The sequence below is a fragment of the Halichondria panicea genome, chromosome 7 (genome assembly GCF_963675165.1).
Source record: "Halichondria panicea chromosome 7, odHalPani1.1, whole genome shotgun sequence".
NCBI classification, from domain to species: Eukaryota; Metazoa; Porifera; class Demospongiae; order Suberitida; family Halichondriidae; genus Halichondria; species Halichondria panicea.
The window spans coordinates 2,123,329-2,149,702 of NC_087383.1; the positions used below are offsets into that span (position 1 = coordinate 2,123,329).

At 43.2% G+C, this 26,374-nt stretch overlaps 2 protein-coding genes and 1 long non-coding RNA gene across 7 annotated transcripts in view; 2 read left to right on the forward strand and 1 right to left on the reverse strand.

Annotated features, from left to right (window-relative positions):
* The window catches only part of LOC135339200 (uncharacterized), a 130,126-nt gene that overhangs the window by 36,653 nt on the left and 67,099 nt on the right, over positions 1-26,374 (reverse strand). The gene's annotated exons all lie outside the window — the stretch shown is intronic.
* Positions 1,520-25,195, forward strand: LOC135339178 (uncharacterized). Of its 2 annotated transcripts, none has more exons than XR_010395849.1 (2): positions 1,520-1,650; positions 24,641-25,195. XR_010395849.1 is itself a non-coding variant. In XM_064535325.1 (2 exons), the coding sequence occupies exons 1-2, from the start codon at positions 1,626-1,628 to the stop codon at positions 2,212-2,214; spliced, it is 519 nt and encodes a 172-aa protein (XP_064391395.1). In that variant the 5' UTR covers positions 1,520-1,625; the 3' UTR covers positions 2,215-2,497. The 2 variants fall into 2 exon arrangements, 1 of the variants encoding a protein (XP_064391395.1); XM_064535325.1 differs by lacking the exon at positions 24,641-25,195 and adding an exon at positions 1,721-2,497.
* On the forward strand, positions 16,845-19,258 carry LOC135339159 (NACHT, LRR and PYD domains-containing protein 12-like). The gene has a single exon (XM_064535303.1). It carries the CDS (start codon positions 16,997-16,999, stop codon positions 19,160-19,162), a length of 2,166 nt encoding a protein of 721 aa, XP_064391373.1. The 5' UTR covers positions 16,845-16,996; the 3' UTR covers positions 19,163-19,258.

The following is a 26,374-nucleotide window of genomic DNA, read 5'->3' on the forward strand; positions in this document are numbered from 1 at the left end:
ACGGGTATCAGCTTGTCCCAAGACTGCTCACCCGTGGCACCTGTTGCACTTACATGCTCTGACCCAGCCAGGTCAACCAGGCTCTGAACACAGAGAAGGAGGTAAAATCATCATAATAACAATAACTTATATGTACATTTACACATACATAGTCTGTACGTGTAGATCAAATTAAAGCAAAATAGTCGACCTAGTGTGTTCACAGCTGTAGGCACACACTTGCCCAACCCCACTCACCAGAGAGGACACCCTGATAGTAGTGCCATCACTGAGTTCCTTATCTCTAACCCTGCTTTCAATGGTCAGTTTGAATATTGTGTGTGATCTGGAGTTGTGCTCGGTAGATCCAAATGTCCGGTTCTCTGAGCAGAAGAGATTATACACATTACCAGCACATCAGGTGCACAGGCAGCATGCATGTACATGTACACACAAGGCTAAGTCTGAGAGCTCACACTAGGGCAGACCAACAGTGGCTGTAATAAAGAGGTGACATGCTAACACAGGTTGCATGAAACCAACCCTATGGAGACTGGGCCATTAACCTGGCTACAGGGTGATCACATTAGACAGACAGGTTCACAAAGGTGCACAAGTGATAGTGACTTACTCTCCCCGATCTCAATGAGACTAGTAAATATCTTGGGGAGGGAAATCGGCTCCTCAGACAACCCAACCAACTTATGAGTTAGCCTAGCTTGCACTAATTTAAAGCCCTATTGATTATTAGTCATAAAAGTGCAACAAAAGCTGTGCTGCCTAGCAGCAGCCATTGACCGCTTTGGAGATATATAATTATGGCAGGAAATGCAACTTCTGTTTCCTATAATTATTGGACCAAAGCTAATTCTTCAGAGGTGCACACTTAATACACGGCAATTGGAGAGTGCCAAAACTCAACTCTGCAGTTCTGGTACTGTAAGACCTCTAATTAAGGTGACCCTCCAAATATGCGACACTCTCGAGCTTAGGTAATTTTCTGACTTCTACGACAGCTACGTTGACAATTATGTTTTAATGTCGCGTCCTAAATGATGTAAATATAGCCACACCCTAGCATCGTTTTTAGAAAACACGTTCTAGAAATCGAGGCAAGTATAGACTGAGTAGAGCTATCCATAATCAGAAGCGATACCAGGTCTTCAACATAATGTTCAACCTCCAAAAGAAGCGACCTCTGGCTTAAAAAGTGTCGCTTTAATTAAAGGTATTTACGGTAATCACATTTCTTACTTGAATACGTCGGGTTCATTACTGACAGGGCAGCATTCTCAGCCTTAAACTGTGCAAATTAAAAAACAGAAAACATGATCCACGACCTTACAAACCAATTGATGAACCAGACAATAATCTATGGCTAATAAATTGACTCACCCTCTTTCCATTAGGAGAATGCTGTAATACTTTAGCAATGAGCCAGGTTTCAAAAAATCAGAACCCCATGCACCTGCACAGTCTTTGGTGGGTGTGGTAAATGCAAAGAAAAGTGGGTGTATATCAGTATTTGGCATCTGAGATACACCCACTTTTTTTGCAAAAACAAAACACAATATATTTCAGAGTCTGAGATAGAGAGCTAACTCTTCAATCTATGCTGCAAGGCACACATTTATATATTTACTGGAATGGCTACTAAAGAGCAGAACCAAGGTATAAAGAGTGTCATGTTTCCTATAAAGAATAAACCCAATGGTACTCACCTATTGTTTTGTTTCCCCAGACTCCACCACCTCGTGTCCCCCCTTCCGAGAGAGGATCCTGCTGAACCACAAGCTGTCCTCGTACAGGGACTACCTACAAAGTCGCTACAGAGCACGAGTATCCACATCAGTCACACAATGGCCTCCCGTCTCAACAAAAACAATTTTCAAACTGGCCATGATTCAGAAGGAGAAAATACAGAGAGGCAGAATTGACGATGAATTTTTTAGACTATCAATCACAGCAAAAATTGACGATATTTTACTTCAAAAAACTCCGGTTGACTTGATAAACATTTTCTCTGAGATTAGAGATAGACGAAACTTTGTGTTGATTGAAGGAGCTCCCGGCTCTGGCAAGAGCACCCTTGCTCTACACATCTGTCAGGAGTGGGCAAAGGGGAAACTGTTCCAAGAGCTCGATATTGCAATCCTCGTGAAACTAAGAGATCCCCTCGTTAGAGAAGCCATTACAATTGCTGACATACTTCCCTGCATTGATACGGCCGAATAACAGAAGATGGAATGAAGACGCTTGCCAGACATCTAACCACCCACTGCTCTGAACTGACACGATTGTGCATACCCAGACACCTAAGATCCTGTATCGAGACAGTATTCAGGGACGCTAACAAAGAAAGGAAGAGAAATGGACTACCTGAGATTAATGTGTATGCATTTAATCTCGACCATTGCATGTACTTTTGACAACTATTATATTTTATTCTACAATAATAATTATCCAATATTGCTTCGAGAAAAGAAAAAAGTAGCGTACAGACATAATTATTACACGTAAAACAAAGGTCGACGTTGTTATTAATGGAAGTTGCATTGGTCAATATAATTATAGCACATGTACAGATGGTGACGAGTGAATTCAATGCTTCAATTCCTACTGACACGGAGAGCACGTCATGCACTAGCTGTATGTATGTAACTGAATACACTATTGTAATAATGCTATAATCTCCACCTAGCTAGCCTCCTTCACAGGCTTTCAAGAGAAGTGCGGCCTGGGCCGGGATCCGAGGCTAATCATTAATTTTATTCTAGAACAATTATTTGCTTCAGTGCACAGAAGACTAGAAGGATGTCAGCACATTACATAACTAAAAAACAAATCAGTTGGAATTGGTCAATATAGCACAGTAATAATGATGGTTTAAATTCAATTCTCCCTACAGTGTGTCACAGAGAGCTGTACGTATAAAACTGTCAATGAACACAATTTGCTAATGGGAATCCAATTTAACGCTCTGTCGATTTTGTTAATGAGGAAGATAAGCAGATTAACGTTCACTTTGGCCCTCCCAAACATCTTCATGATTGCCAGGCCCTCGTATTGCAGCTGAAGGAGGTCCTGTGTGGGGAGAAGAGAGAGCAGTGAAACACTTCAACTGGTATAAGACAAAGAATGCATGTATTTGTAAGACAAATGAATACATGTACTTACATACACCGTACAAGCATACCAACACTATACCTGACACAAGGCAGTAAACTTCTTGAACAATTTACGTACCTACCAAATTAATTCTACCTGTACACACACCCTCACCTGGAGGACCAGCTCCACCTTCTCTATCTGCTTGACGTGATCTCAAACACAATACTTTCGAACCTGAACCTGGGCGAGTAAGAAATAATGTTCACATAATTATAGCATAACGTTGCACATAAGATCAAGGTCGTAGCAAGCGGTCAGGCTGGTCAGGTTTTGGCCTAACCACTTTAGCAGCTGGGTAGGTAATGGTCGTAAATATTGTAAGTGATAATGCGCATGCTGTTTTGGTGAGGAAAAATGATGACCTTTTTCTTAGGTAAAAAATTCACCACTGTATGCAAAAGTTCCAATAGTAGAAAAGCAGCTGACCTTTAATCAAGTTGGCCTGACCACTTTAAAGTTGCTTGCTACGCCCCTGCATGAAGATTGGGGCATAAAAATAAGTTAATAGCCTCACACTGGAGGAATTGTTAAAGTCTGGATTAGTAGTAGAGTCTGAGCTTCAGTCAAACAGTGGACAAAGTACGTACCAGAGCAATTAATGGCACATGTGATGATTATCATGTTGTTTAATAGAAGTATGCTAGTATAACGGCTACTCAAGTATACGGAGACTCACAGAGTGGGTGGAGCATATCTCCATGAACGCTGATGTATGGATGATTGGCTTGGTCACGTCAGAGTACTTGTCGATACCCAGCCTTCTGTCCGGGGGGTCCACTGTCGATGCTCGCAAGAACTCTCTGTGGGGGGTACAATGAGTGTATGTATATTCATACCCTCTGCATGGCAACGAAAATAGCTAATGTGCAATTTAGATCATACGATACTTTAGTAGAACACACATGGCATCATCACATGACTATCATTCGTACATACACACTTTCAACTACAAATTCAGTTTTGGTTATCACATTTCTTATACCTAAACTTCTTGAAGGCGTCCGAGTGTACGGGTTCATTACTGACAGGGCAGCACTCTCAGCCTCAAACTGTGCAAAGGAACAGGAAAAACACGATAAACTCTTAAACCAACAGATATAACCAGACAATAATCATGGAAAGTTAATAATTTTCTGCTGATTTGGCGTTTTTTACCAACAAATAATATCTAGTCCAGTACTAATTTAATGTACATAGATGCAGTGCATAATGTAGGCCATAATCTGTACAGGTATACTGTACCACTTTTATCACCTGTTGTTTGTAGCACTCAAATATCTACCCCATCGGCACACTGCTCTGCTCCAACTCCTCACAGCGATCCAGTGCCTTCTTGAGCTCTTCCTCCATCACAAGTCTCTCTTGCACAGCAGACTGGGTAATAGATTGCATGGTGGTCATGTACACACACAGGTATACAGATACAACCATCACAGCATCGTGGTAGTGGTACAGTAGTTATATAATTGCAGGTACATGTATTAATGAAAGCACCGCGGGTGCTGATGCCTCGGTGGAGGTGCAAAGCTACATAACATAACGCTACACACATTATCATGATGAATATTTTTGCATTTTTGCTGCATGCAAACTCAAATTGCATGGTGGTCGATCATGTACACACACACACACAGGTAATACAACCACCATGTGGTAGTGGTACAGCTGTTTGCTGACTGCATTACCACAAAACAACAAAATACCATACAATGTTGCTATGCAAACAACATGTGGTCCTAAGCAATGATGGCTTCTAGCACTTGTATGTTAAATGGGTACTTTTTGAGGGTTACAAAAATGGCTAATCTGCGAGACCCTCAAAAATTACCCGCTATAAGGTGGTATTAATATTATAGTAAATGCTCTCACGATCTACTCTTGGTGGTATATATGGAAACTCACATACAAATTATGGTGAGGATCTGAAATGGAGAATGGGCGGGGACTAGCTTGCATATACCAGCAGATATGATATACATGTAGCTACTAACCGTTCACTGAATGTATGGAAAGCAGTGTGAAGGCTGAAGAAACTGTTAGTACGAAGTACTGCAAAGGACATCAAACAGTGCATGTACATAGTGGGACCATAGGCAGTGCGTGTACATAGTGGGACCATAAGCAGTGCATGTACATAGTGGGACCATAGGCAGTGCACGTACATAGTGGGGCCATAGGCAGTGCACGTATATAGTGGGACCATAGGGAGTGCACGTACATAGTGGGACCATAGGCAGTGCACGTACATAGTGGGGACCATAGGCAGTGCACGTACATAGTGGGACCATAGGCAGTGCACGTACATAGTGGGGCCATAAGCAGTGCACGTACATAGTGGGACCATAGGCAGTGCACGTACATAGTGGGACCATAAGCAGTGCACGTACAAAGTGGGACCATAGGCAGTGCACGTACAAAGTGGGACCATAGGCAGTGCACGTACATAGTGGGACCATAAGCAATGCATGTACATAGTGGGACCATAGGCAGTGCACGTACAAAGTGGGACCATAGGCAGTGCACGTACATAGTGGGACCATAAGCATGTACATAGTGGGACCATAAGCATGTACATAGTGGGACCATAGGCAGTGCATGTACATAGTGGGACCATAGGCAGTGCATGTACATAGTGGGACCATAAACAGTGCATGTACATAATGGGACCATAAGCAGTGCATGTACATAGTGGGACCATAAGCAGTGCATGTACATAGTGGGACCATAAGCAGTGCATGTACATAGTGGGACCATATATAGGCAGTGCACGTACATAGTGGGACCATACAGTAGGTTGAATCATTCAAAGTTGAATGTTGAAGTGAGTACTCACACCACTAAACCACAAAACAAAGCTGATCATGATTATGATATACCCACAAGCTTCATAATTATGTACAAATGTATGTGTATCTTTGCTTGAACTTCTCCTAAGTAAGTGCCTAGATTTTCAAAGAGTATCTGTAGCACTGTTTTACGGATTCAACATAGGATGAGGACCATGCCTTTGCTATTTTGGCTCGACATCTCCACTTCTCCCGAACAAATGCTCTATTCTTTTACAATACTTTTGCTGATGTACATTAATTCTCTTACTTGGTTTGCTTAAGTAGTGTAGCAACACTCTGCACCTCAAGTCATTTGAATATGTATCTAGATGAACACCCACACATGTAGTCAGTGCTGTGTATTATCATGCATGGGCATCATCACTACCGTCCCCCACACATGTGCAAGACTGCCCCATACTCACCAGGGTGTCATATAGGATTTTGAAATAGAGAGAGTAATAAGAAAAGTGACTAAAAAATTTTGCTAAAAAAAAAGGTCAACTGTTAGCAAGAGAGTTCATAATAGACCTTTATCATGAACTCTTGCTGTTAGTATGTAAAATTTCCAGCTATGAACTCCGACTAGTGCCTAAATGTAAATTTTAGGGGGAGGATTGGAGCTAGAGGGGGATATCGTATTATTTTAGAGAAGTGTCATGACCAGTCCTAGTCCAGCCAGGTCCAAGACAACCCCTACGAGCGGGAAGTTAAGTGCTGGGCGCATTGTTAAGAAGTACCAGAGACTCAGGAAGACAGGTTTATTGTACCTAGGTTTCATCTTCTTGGAGTTGCAACTGTTGGATGGTTTGCCTTTGCCTTTGACACTGCTAGTACGAGCCATACTGCTGCTGAGAACTAGTTTTACTATGCTGCAATCGAGCTAGCTTATACAGATATAAAAAAGACTTTGATTTACCTTGTGCGGTCAAAGGTTACGCGTGGGCGTTTTTGTGGGCAGTTCTAAAAATAGCTCAATACGAAGTCGGATGATTCTGAGAATAGGGCGAATTGCATGCCCTCTTCCTGTATACGCCCTTGATGACACCCTGCTCACCCTGCTCACCCTTTAGAAGACTGCCCCCCCATACACACACACTCACCCCTCTAGAAGAATGTCCCACTATAGCCTTTGGAGCTGTCTCCCTTCTCTTAGCAATCACTCCATCGATGTGTGTCGTCTTGAGTACCTCGTTTCGACTAATCTTGGACGCTAGATGCAGCACACCCGCCACTGTAGCATGTAGCACCACTCTGTGATGTGCCTCAAGGCCTTTCTCCTTCACAGCAAACTCTTGCAGCTGGTGTAGGAAGACCAGTATATCTGAGAGCCCTTGATAAGAGAATTCCAGTGTCAGGAGAAATACGAGTTGGTAGAAAGCGAGTGTGTTAGCAGGGCTAGTGCAGAGAGCTTTGGCCAGTTCCAGGAGATTGGTGAAGAGAGAGTTGACTGTTTTAGAGAGGAATCTTTTCAAAACCAAACCCAGTGAGAGCCCTACAGCCTCCAGACTCACCCAATCACTGCACAAGAGGAGGGTATAAATACACATACATGTAGCTGTATGCACTGCACATGATTGTATAAATACATGTAGTGAAAGCTAAGACAAAAGCTCATATGGACCTGTATAACTGACAAATAAAGTCTAGTATGCCTCAAATGCACACTGAACATAGCAAGGTACGCACGCACGCACACATACGCACGTGTTGAGAGGAATCTTGTCCTTGTTGGCATGGTGATCTACGAGACGATGCCAGAGTAGGGCCACATCCAACTGTGTGCTGGGTTCTCGTATGAGGAGCAATTGGACGAGGGAGGCAAACAGTTGCCCTGGGAACGCGGTCTCCAGCACTGATGCGTGACAGGTGTCAGCCACCGCCCTCAAACACTTGACCAGGGAGGTAGTCAACATGGGGCTGCATAATAAAGGAGAGAACACAATTATGGAAGCATAAACACTTAGTAATGCACGCAGTCTATTGTGCATGGTCACATAATTATAAGCAGATCATCCTCTATAATATTCCCCACTTGGGGTCTGTATCATAGCAACTGGCTGGGGTTTAACTACCATAAACCCCAGCCCTTGGCCTGGAGCACATTCCTCATAAACTCCCTTGCCTTGAGGGCGCACTGATTTTATACTAGATCTACACAGCCAAAAAGAAGCTAGACACTTGTTGACAAAGGCAGGACAGATGGGTGGGGCTCACTAAACACCAGGAAGGCTGGAGGATGGCCGGGTGGGGCTCACTGCTTGGACATTGACAAGTTAGTGCGTAGAGCTAGAAGCTTAGCACTGGCTAAAAGCTATACGCACAACCTTTTTGCCTCAATAGTTTTTGAGACAGTTAGCTAGTTGTATCCAAGGTAAGGTAGCTTAGGTAACAAATACTTTTCATTAAAGTGGGTATATAACACTTACTGTCCACTACATTTGAATTTATGGCAAACGTAAACCATCCTTGGCCTCGGAGCTTCACCCTCGTCCTCGGAGGTTTACTGCCATAAATTCTGATGTATGGACAATAAGTATAACATAATATCATAGTCTACTCAAAGGTTACTGCTATAAACAGGATTCACAAAGGCACCAGAATCATAGAACACGTACATGTACAAACAGTGTTTATGACAGGAAACTAAACACATACATGTACACAAATAGCTAAATGAAGCAACAGCTTTATAATTACAATTCTCACCTGTTTTGAGTGTCCTGAGGTGCCAGAGGATGTACAGACAGTCCAGTGGTGGCTCCGCTATCAAGACCCCCTGAGGCCACGGGTACATACGAGTTGATGAGCCCCAGTATATCTGGCTTATGATAGTCGGGAAGGACTCCTGCAAACTCCCCCACAGTGATAGTGATGGATTGCTGAAAGGTCAGAGAGGACGTGAGGTCGGAGGGGCCTTCTGAAACAGTTTCTATGGAGATACGGAGGTGGCGGACCAGTGTACGGAATATATCCAGTAGAGACGGACCTGCATGAGTGGACACAAGCTAAGTAATGTAAATACATGTATGCCGATTTAAAGCGTGGAATTAAACCATACTACCGTATTACTAGGTTTTGCGAGCATCAAACATTTGCGAATTTTGCGAGGGTTGATCAATTCGCAACAATAATATCTGCAAAACCTAAATTATTACTAGTAAATACACACGATCCTTGCCAGAACGCAATAGTTAGATCGCAAAGGGTCACATTTTCTGCTGATTTGGCTCATTCGAAAAGGTTTTTCACCAGAAAAATATTCTAGTAATACGGTACGTATAATTATAAAGATTAAGCCAGTGTCAAAACATACAATGTCATGTACAAACTTTAATAACAGCTATGAAAGCATCTGCGTATGAAGAATAAATGCGTATAGCCTTCTTTAGAAAATGGCCCCAAAATAGTGTTGAAACCATACAAGTACTCTACCATGGAGACTCACCTAGAGAGCTGTCTGCTGCCACGGCAACACACTTAGAGAGTGTGCCGAGGATCCCCTGTTTGGTCTCCCAGGACTCCTTCACCCTGGCATCCAGGTGGTCCACCAGCGACTGGACGGCCTTGTACCGATCCTGTCTCTGTGGGGGTACATGTACAGTGGATAATGTACACTGGGGGGCTGTGGGGGTACGTGTATTATAGTGGATAATGTACACAGGGGGGCTGTGGGGGAGGTACATTTAAGTTAATGTACCCTGGGGGACTCGGGCTGTGGGGGGCACATGTAAGTGGATAATGTACACTGGGGGCTGTGGGGGTACATGTAAGTGGATAATGTACACTGGGGGCTGTGGGGGTACATGTAAGTGGATAATGTACACTGGGGGCTGTGGGGGCACACGTAAGTGGATAATGTACACTGGGAGGCTGTGGGGGCACATGTAAGTGGATAATGTACACTGGGAGGCTGTGGGGGCACATGTAAGTGGATAATGTACACTGGGGGCTGTGGGGGCACATGTAAGTGGATAATGTACACTGGGAGGCTGTGGGGGCACATGTAAGTGGATAATGTACACTGGGGGCTGTGGGGGCACATGTAAGTGGATAATGTACATTGGGGGCTGTGGGGGTACATGTAAGTGGATAATGTACACTGGGGGCTGTGGGGGTACATGTAAGTGGATAATGTACACTGGGGGCTGTGGGGGCACATGTAAGTGGATAATGTACACTGGGAGGCTGTGGGGGGTACATGTAAGTGGATAATGTACACTGGGAGGCTGTGGGGGGTACATGTAAGTGGATAATGTACACTGGGAGGCTGTGGGGGCACATGTAAGTGGATAATGTACACTGGGGGCTGTGGGGGTACATGTAAGTGGATAATGTACACTGGGAGGCTGTGGGGGGTACATGTAAGTGGATAATGTACACTGGGGGGCTGTGGGGGGTACATGTAAGTGGATAATGTACACTGGGGGCTGTGGGGGCACATGTAAGTGGATAATGTACACTGGGGGCTGTGGGGGCACATGTAAGTGGATAATGTACACTGGGGGCTGTGGGGGTACATGTAAGTGGATAATGTACACTGGGGGCTGTGGGGGCACATGTAAGTGGATAATGTACACTGGGAGGCTGTGGGGGGTACATGTAAGTGGATAATGTACACTGGGAGGCTGTGGGGGTACATGTAAGTGGATAATGTACACTGGGGGCTGTGGGGGTACATGTAAGTGGATAATGTACACTGGGAGGCTGTGGGGGGTACATGTAAGTGGATAATGTACACTGGGAGGCTGTGGGGGGTACATGTAAGTGGATAATGTACACTGGGGGCTGTGGGGGCACATGTAAGTGGATAATGTACACTGGGAGGCTGTGGGGGGCTACGTATAATTATATCAAGATATAATTTTTGGTTACGAAATACTGAATGTAGGGCATAATAGGTTCTTTCCACAAGCATAATAGGCTGAATTTGGGGCAGTGCTCAAAAGCATAATAGGCATCCAGGTGGTCCACCAGCGACTGGACGGCCTTGTACCGATCCTGTCTCTATGGGGGTACGTGTACAGTGGATAATGTACACTAGAGGGCTGTGGAGGGATAAGATAATGTACACTGGGGGGTACATGTCTACACTGTAAGTAGACACTGGAGGGAACAATTGAAATGCTTGAATAAACAATCTTGTTCAGAAAGTGACGGAGTATGTTGGACCTGAAAGCTATCAATGTTACGTTGTGGACAGTCAAGTCAGAATTTACAGTCGACCGTACACGACCATAAGTATCAAGCATGATCAAGGGCGTATACAGAGAAGAGGGCATGCAACTCACTATGTATCCTACGTACTCATCCGACTTCGTATCAGAGACCGGATATGCTAAAAATAGAATTCAGTATACGGACGTGAACAAGTGGGCGGTGCTGTTTACGGAGTTATAATTATGGGCGTGTACATCAGAGCTGCCTTTGCTAGCTAGCTAGCTAGCTAACATAACATGAACAGTGCAGTATTATTTTAGAGAAGTGTCATGACCAGTCCTAGTCCAGCCAGGTCCAATACAACCCCTTCGAGCAGGAAGTTAAGAGCTGGGCGCATTGTTAAGAAGTACCAGAGACTCAGGAAGACAGGTTTATTGTACCTAGGTTTCATCTTCTTGGAGTTGCAACTGTTGGATGGTTTGCCTCTTTGCCTTTGACACTGCTAGTACGAGCCATACTGCTGCTGAGAACTAGTTTTACTATGCTGCAATCAAGCTAGCTAGCTAGCACAGATATAAAAAATACTTTGATTTACCTTGTGCGGTCAAAGGTTACTCGTGGGCGTTTTTGTGGGCAGTTCTAAAAATAGCTCAATACAAAGTCGGATGATCTGAGAATAGGGCGAGAGTTGCATGCCCTCTTCTCTGTATACGCCCTTGGCATGATGCACTAATAATAATACACTATGGTGAGAACCGTTTCCAAGTTGGCCACCAGTATATACGTGTACCTGCATGGCTTCCACGACGATGATGTACACACCAGCTGTGAATTCCTTGTCTGATATCCATAGTTTGTTTAGGTCAAAGTGTCTATAAGGGGAGCAATGGAGTGCTACTACCGTATAGCGGGTATATTTCGAGGGTATAAATTTTCGCGGATGGACCATTACAAAGGATTTCGCGGATTTTATTTTCGTGGTCTGAGTTCCAGCCTTTTGGCGCATGCGCACATCAACATGCAGCTGTTACCACCACACCGTTAGCCTCGAATCCAGGCCTAGCCTATAACGGTGAGGCACCTCTTATTGTCGATAGGTGTGGTCAATAATACTGAACACGCCTACTATTCAATAAAGATATAAATTTTCGTGGGTAAAAATTTTCGCGGTAGAGGCTCAATCCGCGAAAACCGCGAACATTTATACCCTCGAAATATACCCGCTATACGGTATATACACAGGATATGAGACAATGGTTGTCATGGTACTAGACCTGCTGAGACAACATTGCACAATAGGTCATAGCACTTTACTAACATCAGGAGTTAATTAAGAATCCTAATGAACTCTAGCCTCGATCCCAGGCCGCACTTCCCACTAGGGAAGTAGGCCTGGTATCGACTGCTTGCGCATGCCCTAATATCCCCCCGATATCTGGGGGCTTTGGATAACATCGTTTATGCTCAGTAAAACTATGACATCACAACGAAAGGAAGTGGATTGAAAGAAGTAGATAGAAAGTTCGATTGAAGGTTTCTAGCCCATCGGATAGCATTCTCTGATAGCTACCCTTAGCCTGCTATGTTAACAAAAGACTCACAGCCTGCAACAGTGTGGATGACGATCGTCTGAAAGGAGTGACGGCTGATAAAAGCCTATATGGACAGGCCACGCCCATTTAACACTAACTTGGTGAAAGTCTACTATACTACTGCTACTGATTCTATCAGAAGAAAATAGCAGTACAACAAACCTACACAGCTCTGTCTCTAGCTAGCTAGCTATATAGCTCTGTGTATGACTTTTAGGATATTTTCTCTGATGTATCCAGTATTATAGGAATATTTATTTGGCGCATGCGCAAGCAGTCGATAGCAGGCCTTCTTTCAAAGGCCGGTGAAGGAGGCTAAATGAATTCCTGCTGAATGCAGTTCCATTTAAGTTACACCTATTAGGGAAACCACCTTGCCTACAAGTACAGTGTTGTAACACCTACGTACGTACACTGTATACATGCACATTAGGGAAACCACCTTGCCTACAAGTAGCACCTACGCACACGAGGCATTGAATGACTTACTGCAGTATTGGCTTGAGGACACTGTCGATGTGAGAGAGTCCGGCAAAAGTTATGAGCTCAGTGAGACTATCCTGAGAGTACCCTCCCAGACTGTCCCCCTCCTCCACAACAGGCTGGATCTCTCTGTCAGAGTGGGAGGGGGGTTACTATGGGCACACACTGCATATAATTATCTAAGGCCATCAATAGGTAAGTTTGATACAGACTGAGGCTATCAATGTTTCTGGTACATGTATGTAGCTCATTGAAGTATGTGTATTAGCCAGTGCTTCAGGAGTAGAACTGAAGCAAATTGTAGTGACTATCCTAGACAGTATACCTTGACTGGGCGACACTGTGACTGTGCATATTGAAGAGGAAGGGCGGCACTATCTTGTTCATGTGATCAAGGTCCCAAATGTTCATCTGGAGGTTGTCTTGCCGACCAATCTTCTTTATCACTCCCCTCAGCCCTTGCAACCCAGCCATCCGCGTCCTGTGTGAGGTGTAGTGGGGAGGGGTGGAGTTGGTGATGAAAGCAATGTGATCACAAGTTATGCATGTGGCAGAGCACCCTAAGGGCGGTACAGTTAAAATATGACACCTAACACTTCGACCTGTGGCCACTCAAACTCATTTCATGTACACATACTCGTGATATTTATCGGCGTCGTCGACATTCTTGGTGAGGCTAAGAGAGGCAAAGCGGTGGATGAGGACGTCGTACTGTCTGTGGTAGGGGGTGTTCCCTTCCTCTCGCTCGGCAAACTTCACAAACTGTGTGTGTGCGGAGGAAGGGTCAATGTGTTGTATAAACAAGTTCACTTCACACACTCACTCCTGGCTAATGGCATACCCCCTCCACACCCACTACACACACCCACACATATACATGCATGTTCACTTTCCGCACTCTCACACTTACACTCGCTACTCACACCCACACACATACACACACGTTCACTCTCGGCACTATCACAGACACACACTCTACTCACACCCACACACACCACACACCCACACCCACTCCCTACTCACCGAATTGGTGGCCATGATATGCAGTTCTGTGTTGCTAGTTTCCAGCATATTATGCAGTATATCCAGGTAGCTATCCACAATCAACTGGAGCTTTCGTGAGTCACAGGCTGACAGCAGCTTCTCCGTCACTTGCAGAGCCACACTCACATGCCTGGGGGGAGGGAGAGGCATGAAAATGGTATTTTGTACCACGTTTGTGAGAAAGCCATTGGATACTATAGTTGTATCATAGATATAACATTTAAAGTTCCCAGCCACATATATACCGTATATCTTCTAATTTATCGGACACTTCTAATTACCCAGACACTCTTTTGGGCAATTTTCGTTGTTCTAATACAACGGACACTCCAGTACTTTAATATTACATTTGTTCTAAATATCCGGACAATACCGAGTTATCATTCACAGACGGCAAGTAAGACTTAGAGCGCTGCAGTTAGATAGCTTTGAGTAGCTAGTTTTAGATAGCTTGTGCAACTATTCAGTCGTACCCTGTTCTATTAAACTTAGCTAGCTCGCATGCAGCTGCTTGCTTGTTCTAATTATTCCAGACACTTCGCATGCTCTATAAAAATCTGTTCCAATTATACCCGGACAATTTCTAAAATAATTATTTTTTCCTGTCCGATAAATTAGAAGATATACGGTACACCATTTTCTGTTCCGGAGGTACGGGGATGGTCGATAAATTTTCCTAGCTATACATGACATGTCGACATTGTACTGTACAGGTACGTCTCTGAAATAGTCGTCTAACCCGTTTCTCTCTCTTTTGCAGGCTCTGACACAGTCTCAGAGCGAGGTACTCTCCAATATTGTCCAGATGGTCAGGGGAGGTTTGAACAAAGAAGAGCAGCTTGTCTATATTAGCAGACACAGGTACGTGTGGGTGTTTGAGGGTACTCTGGGAAGAGCCCATCAACCAGCCGTTTGTAGCGAGGTTTGGGGCAGCAGAAGCACGTCGCCATAGCTAGATCTAGTTCTGTGTCTTGATTGATTGTAGACCTAGCATTTATTTGTAAAACGTAGAGCAGAGGTTTTTATGTAATATGTTGGCAACCCTGCGCTTTCTTCTGGGTTTCTCACCCGTATCGTTTGAGGTACCCCCGAACGAGTCGGGTAAGAACTCAGCTAGTTCGATAAATTCCCCTTTTTCCGATTTTTTAGATAGTTTGTCGGGAATGGGGATGGCATTCTGGCCTACATTGACCGTATATGGAATAATGCTTGGTATCGTCGGTAATGTGGGGAGGCTCATGCGGATTTGAGTACGGGGGGCACTAGTGGATACGAGGGGAACATGTGCTAGTGAGGTACTTGACATACCTGCCGTTCCGGTGCTGACAACAGGGCCTGAGGTGGGACTCCGTGGGGTACCCGAGCCGGAAGCAGAGATGGTTGGGATCGAGGGTGGGACTGATGGTGAGACTGATGAGGGGCCGGCTGTGGGGCTGTGTTGTTGGACTGCTGCCTGAATCCGCTGGTCCATTGCGGTGATGATCGTTGGTAACACCGCGCCGAGGGCTGCCTGGACAGAATTGGCAATCATGGTGTTGAGAGTTGTCGGAGTTGTCGTCGGGTTGGTGGAACTGATCGGCGGTGTTCCAGTTGAGGATGTGCTCGAGGAGGTAGTGGTCATCTTCTTATAGAGAATTACAGGATAGATCAGCAAGGGAAATCTTGAGAATTATAGGGAAGAGAAGTTTTCTAATTTGTTTGTTCTTTCACTGACTGCCTGACCACGTGTTCCTTGCGCATGCCAGTACCTAGTCTCATGAATCAGCCGCCGTTCTTTTGGAGGTTTTGTCTCAAATGTCTTTGGTGGGTGTGGTATTAAATGCAAAAAAGTGGGTGTATCTCAGTCTTAGATATCTGAGATACACCCACTTTTTTTGCAAGTCATGCAAAAACAACAACACGCCCAATATATTTCAGAGAGAGCTAGCTGCAAGGCACAGATTTATTTGCTGGAATGGCCACTAAAGAGCAGAACCAAGGTATAAAGACTGTCATGTTTCCTATAAAGGATAAACCCAATGATTGCTAAAGCATAAAACCCTCATTGGTGATTGCTAACCTTGTGTGCTTGCTATCTATTTCAGAGCTCACAATTGACGATCTGAAGACAGAAATGAAACTGACTGATGAGCAGCTCAATACAGCAATAAAGGAACCAGATCTACCCGAGTTAGCAGCATGTTTCGACAATGTTCACAAAGGCTATCTTGAAAAATTGGAGCTCTCACCTGGAGAGCAAACTGACGTGAGGACTAGAGCATATGTAGATGGCACTCTGGCAGGAATGTTGCTGGCTTTGAAATTCTGGATTCTGACCAACGGACAAGACGCCACTTTCCAAGCTCTGCTACTCATCATACTCTCCCTGCTCAAAGAAGACGTTGCTGTTCGAGTGTGCAAGTACTTGTCTGACAAATGTGAGTCTGTCATGTGAGAGTGCATGTGGTCATTGTGGTACCATACGTTGTGGGAGTGATTGCAACCAAATAAGGGACTTTCAACTTAATTGCTATTGTTACACATACAATTCTCTATTAACTATCACCAGGAATGGTACTCACCTATTGTTTTGTTTCCCCAGACTCCACCACCTCGTGTCCCCCCTCCCGAGAGAGGGTCCTGCTGAACCACAAGCTGTCCTCGTACAGGGACTACCTACAAAGTCGCTACAGAGCACGAGTATCCACATCAGCCACACAATGGCCTCCTGTTCCAACAAACAAAGTCTTCAAACTGGCAATGATTCAGAAGGAGAAAATACAGAGAGGAAGAATCGATGATGAATTTGTTAGGCTATCAATCACAGGAAAAATCGACGATATTTTACTTCAAAAAACTCCGGTTAACTTGACTAACATTTTCTCTGAGATTGGAAATAGACGAAACTTTGTGTTGATTGAAGGAGCTCCCGGCTCTGGCAAGAGCACCCTTGCTCTACACATCTGTCAGGAGTGGGCAGAGGGAAAACTGTTCCAAGAGTTCGATATTGCAATCCTCGTGAGACTGAGAGATCCACTTGTTAGAGAAGCCAAGAAAATAGAAGACCTTCTCCCTTGTAGGAAATCAACACACGCAAGCCAGATTGGAGATGAAATTTTAGAAACTGATGGCAAAGGTGTACTGTGGGTGCTGGACGGGTGGGACGAGCTTCCTTCTGACCTCCATGGAGACTCGATCATCACCAAACTAGTTGAACCAGGCTTTGCACAAGAAAGTCCGCTACATAAATCCGCCGTCATTGTAACATCTCGCCCGTCGTCTTCAGCTAAGCTCCACCCACGTGTATCGTCCAGGGTGGAAGTGTTGGGGTTCACTCCACATCAACTAGAACAGTATTTTACCGAGTGTCTGAATGGTGACTCACAAGCTGTGCAGACTCTACTGGAGAGAATTCGAGAGAACCCAGTGGTAGAAGGTAGCTGCTACCTCCCCCTCAATGCTTCCATTGTCGTTAATTGCTTTCTTTCTGATAACCACTCACTCCCCACATCCAACCACGGGATATTCATATCAGTTGTCCAAAGCTCTCTCAAGAGATACCTCCAGGATAGGTTGGGGAAGACCACTCCAGTGGGAGACATCACATCCCCAGACTCACTGCCCTCGGAAATCAGAACAGAGACCGTACAAATGTGTCAACTTGCATATCATGGGATCGAAAAAAACAAAGCAACATTTACTGACAATGATTTGGCCGCTCTTCGCATTACGAAGGAAATTTCATACGTTGGACTATTACAAACTGTTCCCAGTATCATTAGCGATGGTCATCTGGTTTACTACTGTTTTCTCCACCTGTCTATTCAAGAGCTACTAGCAGCAATCCACATCTCTCTCATGTCTCCCAAGCAACAAATTTCTGTATTCCAGAAGCTGTTTGGTAGTCCTCGATTCAGTGCAGTCTTCCAGTTTTATGCTGGTATCACCAAACTGAGTACTAGTAGACCAATCCTCAGTTTGCTACCTCGATTCTTGTGTCCAGTTCCAGCCACTGTTTTTGATCTGGTCAGAAAGGTTGTCAAAAAGGAGAAAGAGAAAGAGTATGGTGAGCCGAAGCCCCTTTTGTTGTCCCTCATCAATTGTTTGTACGAAGCTGAAGACTCGTCACTGTGTGTGTTTGTGGCTAATCTTCTTAATCACAATCTAGATCTTGGTTGCACTACAATGAATCCTATTGACTGCCTCTCTGTTGGATATTTCGCATCAGCTTGTTCCAACACCAGTAATGGATTCACACTGCGCCTCAACGATTGCTCTATTGATGACCAAGGCTGCAAATTTCTTGCCCGAGGACTCTCCAAGTGTCCCAACTCTAATAATGATATTCCTACAGGAGGGATACACATCGCTGAGATTATCGAGAACACTAGTTCAATATCTGAATTGGATTTGTCTAATAATGCCATTGGTAACAGTGGGCTTAGCACACTCTGTGAGGCCTTGTCAACTAACACATCATTAAAGATCCTGTACCTGGGCAATTGCTCACTAACAATATCAGACGACAATGGAGCTGCCCTCTATCAACTTCTGAATACAAACAATTCCCTCGAATTTCTTAATTTGTCTGGTAACACAGTGACTAGCTGTCGTCACATTGCTGCTGGACTTGCAGTCAATAAGACTCTGAGAACATTGAGATTGATTTCCTGTGCACTGACTGATCAGAGTATCGAGGAGCTATCAACTGGACTGATCAACAAGATTGAAGAACTGTACATTTATGGTAATGACTCAATAACAGAAGATGGAATGAAGACGCTTGCCAGACATCTAACCACCCACTGCTCTGAACTGACACTATTGTACATACCCAACCACCTAAGATCCTGTATCGAGACAGTATTCAGGGACGCTAACAAAGAGAGGAAGAGAAATGGACTACCCGAGATTAATTATGTTTAGTAAATTAGATTGATTATTAATTGTGTATTCATTAGATTATTAATTTATAATTAATTGATTATTATTAATAATTAATGTTTAGTTATAATTATATTATGATTATTGTTGTTAATTAATTAATTAATAAATGTTAATTAATTTGTTGTGTTATGCATCTAATCTCTATCATTGGTCAATATAATTATAGCACATGTACAGATGGTGACGAGTGAATTCAATGCTTCCTACTGACACGGAGAGCATGTCATGCACTAGCTGTATGTATGTAACTGAATACACTATTGTAATAATGCTATAATCTCCACCTAGCTAGCCTCCTTCACAGGCTTTCAAGAGAAGTGCGGCCTGGGCCGGGATCGAGGCTAATCTCGACATGATCTACTTTTGACAATAATTATATTACTAGGACAATTTACAAAACAGTTAGTGTACAGAAGACTAGAAGTATGTCGGCACATTACATAACAATTACCTAAAAACAAATCAGTTGGAATTGGTCAATATAGCACAGTAATAATGATGGTTTAAATTCAATGCTCCCTACAGTGTCACAGAGAGCACATGCACAGTACGTATAAAACTGTCAATGGAAATCCAATTTAACGCTCTGCCGATTTTTGTAGGAAGATGAGCAGATTAATGTTTACTTTGGCCCTTTCAAACATCTTCATGATTGCAACTGAAGGAGGTCCTGTGTGGGGAGAAGAGAGGGCAGTGAAACACTTCAACTAGTATAAGACAAAGAATGCTTGTATTTGTAAGACAAATGAATACATGTACTTACATACACCGTACAAGCATACCAACACTACCTGACACAAGGCAGTAAACTTCTTGAACACTTTACGTACCTACCATCTACCTGTACACACACCCTCACCTGGAGGACCAGCTCCACCTTCTCTATCTGCCTGATGTGATCTCAAACACAACATTTCCGAACCTGAACCTGGACGAGTAAGAAATAATGTTCACATAATTAAACGTTGCACATAAGATCAAGGCCGTAGCAAGCGATCAGGCTGGTCAGGTTTTAGCCTAACCACTTTTTGCAGCTGGGTAGGTAATGGTCGTAAATATTGTAAGTGATAATGCGCATGCTGTTTTGGTGAGGAAAAGTGATGACCTTTTTCCTAGGTAAAAAATTCACCACTGTATGCAATAGTAGAAAAACAGTTGACCTTTAATTGTAAGTTGGCCTGACCACTTTAAAGTTGCTTGCTACGCCCCTGCATGAAGATTGGGGCATAAAAATAAGTCAATAGCCTCACACTGGAGGAATTGTTAAATTCTAGATTAGTAGTAGAGTCTGAGCTTCAGTCAAACAGTGGACAAAATACGTACCAGAGCAATTAAAGGCACATGTGATGATTATCATGTTGTTTAATAGAAGTATGCTAGTATAACGGCTACTCAAGTACATGGAGACTAATTATAGCTATTCGAGGGTGCTCTGTCAAGTCAGCCATAAAGATTTAATACATGTACAAACCATTTTGTGAGCAAACACAGCTGTAGGATTACATTGTAATAGAGAGGAAATGATTCATTATCTTTATTTATTATCCTCGAGACAAAACCGCAAAATTAGTCATTAATATTCGAGGTAGGTTGATTTTAAGCCGCGGCTATTTTCTGAAATGCAAACTACCGCGCTCTTCTGGCCAAGTTGCACTGTCCCAAGGGTGGCCGGATTAACGAGAGTCTACTGTACATGTATTAATTATACAGTATTCACCGAGTGTATACATGTACATGCTAAACTCACATCTGCCTTGCTGTTGGCCAGTTCCAATTCTCTCACCAGCTCAGCCAGGACACCTGGGTCCATGATTTGAGACCTCTCGAGCAGCTTCTCCTCCAACTCCCTCAGCAGGTCATCCTCTAGACCTCGAATGGTCTCACTCAGGGGAATATCAATAAGTTGCTGCCAGGTGGAGAATACTCGACATACAATAGTGACGTGCATGTACACTCAACTACTGAATCTGGCAATGAAATTTAACGGTATTCTCCCACTTTGAGATAAAGGTCAGCTTAAAGTTGGACTGTAGGTTAGGTATTAAATAGGCATCTGCTATCAGGGTTGTTGCAATAACTATTATAAAGAGATAGTACGTACGTGTAATCACACAGTACACCATCAGATCGGCTATTCAGAGCATAGATCATACAGTATATACATGATCAATTGCTAAATGCTCTGAAATGCAGCTCACTAGCAAAAAAGTAATACCTAGCAAATACGGTAGTAGATCTATTTAAGGCCACTAAACACTGCACATGTGTATCTCTCACCCCTGTGGGTATAGGAACGAGGGAGGCCCTCTGATACTGTCTAGAGGACTGGATTTCTTCTCACTGCCAATCTAGGAGGTATGAAAACAAAATATGCATTTGGTAAAATCTACTCTCAAACAACATTGCACATTGACCATTCCTCCTCTCACCTCCTGCTCATTCAGGAACATCATGAACCTTTGAAGGACTCGTCACATGATCTTGGAGCAAAAAGATACGGACTTGGTTGAGGATTTGAGTGAGGATAAAGTGAGAGAGGAGGTTGTGGGGGGAGGGGCCTCAGATCAGGACTGGTGGGACGTAGTGTCACGTGAAAGGAGACTCGGACACATGGTCCTCCGTCTGGACAGCTGCTGTGTGGAGAATGAGAATTTTAAGGCACTGGAATTGAACTGTGCACAAGCACGAAATACATGCACTATTTTATTCGTACCACATAACTAACTAAAAATGCTCACCAATAAAACACCACACACCACTTGGTGTACAACATTTTAACGAATCTAAAAGTATACAAATGAACATCTGCTCCTCTGCTCCTCTAGATAACCTGCCCAACCCTCCACATACACACTGGCTGGATCATGCATAAAGAAAATGGCATCTATTTTCACAGCGTTTGACCATCAAACGTATCAGAGAATAATCTCACGCCCATATTGCTGATTTGCTTGAAATGCCCACCACCATCTTAGCAATGTACCAGCAAGGGGCTTTTGTTGTGAGCATCAATGGTAGGCCATGGCATTCAGTTGCTATTGATGAGTCACATGAAATGCAGGTACTCTCTGATAAGAAGATCTTAATTGGACTGTTTGTGTCTGAAATGGGAGGCTTACTACAACTTCATATCAGCTAAAGCCTACAAGGTGTTAGGGCCTTCTGAAAATATGATTTCTTCTACCAACTCGATCAAAACTATCTAAGAAACAATTTTACTTTTCCCTAGTGAGATCTCAGCTCTCTCAACTCTGGCGACCAATTACTGCTCAAATACATTTATTCTTAAAGTGATTGAGCTCACCTTTGGTAGCGCTGACTTATCACAGCTGTTGGTCCAATTCTCCAGAACTCTGAGCTTCCCCTCGAGGTGCAACTGCAAGTGACAGAAGATTTAAGTTGAGGTTGAGAAAAGAGTTTCATGCAATAAAGTTAGAAGACACTGAATAAGCAGATTACCAGATAAAGTACAGCATAATTATGTTCTGGACAGGAAATTGTCCGGGTATAATTGGAACAGATTTTTATAGCGCATGCGAAGTGTCTGGGAATAATTAGCATGCAGCTGCATACGAGTGAGCTAAGTTTAATAGAACAGGGTACGACTGAATAGTTGCACTATTATAGCTATCTAAAACTAGATACTCAAAGCTATCTAACTGCAGCACTCTAAGTATTACTGGCTGGTTATGACTGTAACTCAACTTTTCAAGGTATTGTCCGGACAAATGTAATATTAAAGCACAAGAGTGTCCGTTGTATTAGAACAACGAAAATTGGCAGGCAAGAGTGTCAGGGATAATTAGAAGTTTCTGAGGCGATAAATTAGAAGATATACGGTACCTCAGAAACAGACATGCAAGTTCGTTGTCTAAGGACATAATTATTGCAGTGCTTATAACTATGGCTAATACAAGGGTGCTCAGTTAAAGTCGACCATACATACTTGATCCATATTATACATGTACCCTGGGAGCAGTACAATAAGTCAAGAGCTCATAGTAAAAAAGAGAGAGTATCGAACGCATCGCTATCTTGCATCAGATATATTCGGAAAGTAACGTGACACCCTGTCTGAAACACGTCATCAATTAAATTGATCAGTTACAAAGCAGGAAGTTACGCTACTTTCCAAATACATCTTATGTTACGTTGGATACTCTCTCTCTCTTATTATGGGACTCTTGTTATTAGCGGCCTCTCAAAAAATTGGCTAAGAATAATTACATGTACACAGCTGTAGGTACACACTTGCCCAACCCACTCACCAGAGAGGACACCTTCGAGGTTAGGTAAATTTATGACCTCTAAAAGTAGCGACAGCTGCGTTGACAATTAATTTTTAATGCCGCGTCCTAAATGGAGGTAAATGTAGGCACACCCTAGTAAAGTAGTAAAGATTCTAACTCACTGGAAAATACGTTTTTAAGTGGCTATAGAAATCGAGGCAAGTAGACTGAGTAGAGTTACATGTACCTCCAATTAGATGAGACCCTCTAAATAATGGACACCAGCTCTTCAACATGATTTTCAACCTCCAAAAGAAGCTATCTCTGGCTTCAATAAGTTTTAAAAAGTGTTGCTTTAATTAAAGGTCTTACGGTAATCACATTTCTTACTTGAATACGTCGGGTTCATTACTGACAGGCAGCATTCTCAGCCTCAAACTGTGCAAAGGAACAGAAAACATGATCCACGACGTACCTTACAAGGTAACATAAACCAAGAGATGAACCAGACAATCATCTATGGCTAATAAATTGACTCACCATCTTTCCATTAGGAGAATGCTGTAATACTTTAGCAATGGAGCCAGGTTTTGTCTCTAGCTCTAGCTAGCTCTGTGGGTGAAAACAATATGTCTTTGGTGGGTGTGGTGGTGAATGTAAAAAGTGGGTGTATCTCAATCTTAGATATCTGAGATACACCCACTTTTTTTGCAAGTCATGCAAAAACAACAACACTCAATAATATATTTCAGAGAAATCTAGAGCTAGCTAGCTGCAAGGCACAGATTTATTTACTGGAATGGCCACTAAAGAGCAGAACCAAGGTATAAAGACTGTCATGTTTCCTATAAAGGATAAACCCAATGATTGCTAAAGCATAAAACCCTCATTGGTGATTGCTAACCTTGTGTGCTTGCTATCTATTTCAGAGCTCACATGCACAATTGACGATCTGAAGACAGAAATGAAACTGACTGATGAGCAGCTCAATACAGTAATAAAGGAACCAGATCTACCCGAGTTAGCAGCATGTTTCGACAATGTTCACAAAGGCTATCTTGAAAAATTGGAGCTCTCACCTGGAGAGCAAACTGACGTGAGGACTAGAGCATATGTAGATGGCACTCTGGCAGGAATGTTGCTGTCTACTTAATTGCTATTGTTACACATACAATTCTCTATTAACTATCACCAGGAATGGTACTCACCTATTGTTTTGTTTCCCCAGACTCCACCACCTCGTGTCCTCCCTCCCGAGAGAGGGTCCTGCTGAACCACAAGCTGTCCTTGTACAGGGACTACCTACAAAGTCGCTACAGAATGCAAGTATCCACATCAGCCACACAATGGCCTCCCGTCCCAACAAAGACAATTTTCAAACTAGCCATGATTCAGAAGGAGGAAATACAGAGAGGAAGAATCGACGATGAATTTGTTAGGCTAACAATTACGGGGAAAATTGACGATATTTTACTTCAAAAAACTCCGGTTAACTTAACTAATATTTTCCCTGAGATTGAGGATACACGAAACTTTGTGTTGATTGAAGGAGCTCCCGGCTCTGGCAAGAGCACCCTTGCTCTACACATCTGTCAGGAGTGGGCAAAGGGGAAACTGTTCCAACAGTTCGATATTGCAATCCTGGTGAGACTGAGAGATCCCCTCGTTAGAGAAGCAAAAACAATAGAAGATCTTCTCCCTTGTAGGAATTCAACACTGGCATGCCAAATAGGGGCAACAATTATAATTAATTGATTGATTATTAATTGAGATTGATTGTTATTCATACAGTTTTGACAATTGATTTTAATTCTGCCATAATGCATTCAATGACAATTTAAATGCATAGAGAAAAGTAGTGAAGTATTATATACTAGTACATATAATTATGTTAGACACTATAAAAACAAATGTTGTTAATTAATTACAACTTGTTAATAGTACAGCAATAACAAAGGCTTCTCCTTGGTAACAATAACAGACACACAGACACACGCACACGCACACAGTCAGCTTTACCGTAGCCCTCGTGCGGCTACGCCTCGAGGCATAACAAGGGCTTCTCCTGGTAATAATGATAAATGCTCACATGCACAGTAAATTGTCAATGAACACAAAGCAATTTGCTAGTGAAAATCCAATTTAACGCTCTGATGCCTTTTGTTCATATCATATAATTATGAGGAAGATGAGCAAATTAACGTTCACTTTAGCCCTCCTAAACATCTTCATGATTGCCAGGCCCTCGTATTGCAGCTGAAGGAGGTCCTGTGTGGGGAGAAGAGAGGGCAGTGAAACACTTCAACTGGTATAAGACAAAGAATGCATGTATTCTACATAACACAAAATCATATTAGTACTCCCTTTATTGCTCCCCTCACCTGGAAGATCAGCTCCACCTTCTCTATCTGCCTGCCCAGGAAACGACCAGACACCTCAAACTTGCTCACATCCACTGACGTCATCTTAAACACAACATTTCTGAACCTGGGGGAGTGTTAACATAGCGCTCAACGTTACACATAGAGGCATAAAATAAGTCAATAGCCTCACACTGAAATAGATTAGTAGTAGAATCTGGACAAAGTACGTACAAGAGCAATAATATTAAGAGCAGATGTCGATGATTATCATGTTGTTTGATCATAGTAGAGGGATTCCCAGAATAGTACATCAATGACAAGAGACATACGAAGCTCTTAACATCAATACCGTGACACACCAATGTACGCAGGAATTGAAAGCATAATTATATTCTATTTAGTATATAGACAGCCCGTATTAAAGATCTAAGCACACAACACAAGTATGTTAGTATCTGCTATGCACTCTCCAGTACGTAGGTGGAGACTTACAGAATGGGTGGGGCATATCTCCATGGACACTGATGCAGATGATTTGTTTGATCACGTCAGAGTACGCGTCAATACCCAGCTATCTCTCCGGGGAGTCCACTGTCGAT

What these genes read in the sequence shown, in the direction of transcription:
- LOC135339178 (XM_064535325.1), top strand. Translation starts at nt 1,626, where the DNA reads ATGGCTACTAAAGAGCAGAACCAAG. An exon ending in TACTAAAGAGCAGAACCAAG is followed by an intron (nt 1,651 to 1,720) that starts GTATAAAGAGTG and finishes TTGTTTCCCCAG; the next exon opens with ACTCCACCACCTCGTGTCCC.
- LOC135339159 (XM_064535303.1), top strand. Translation starts at nt 16,997, where the DNA reads ATGATTCAGAAGGAGAAAATACAGAGAGGAAGAATCGATGATGAATTT.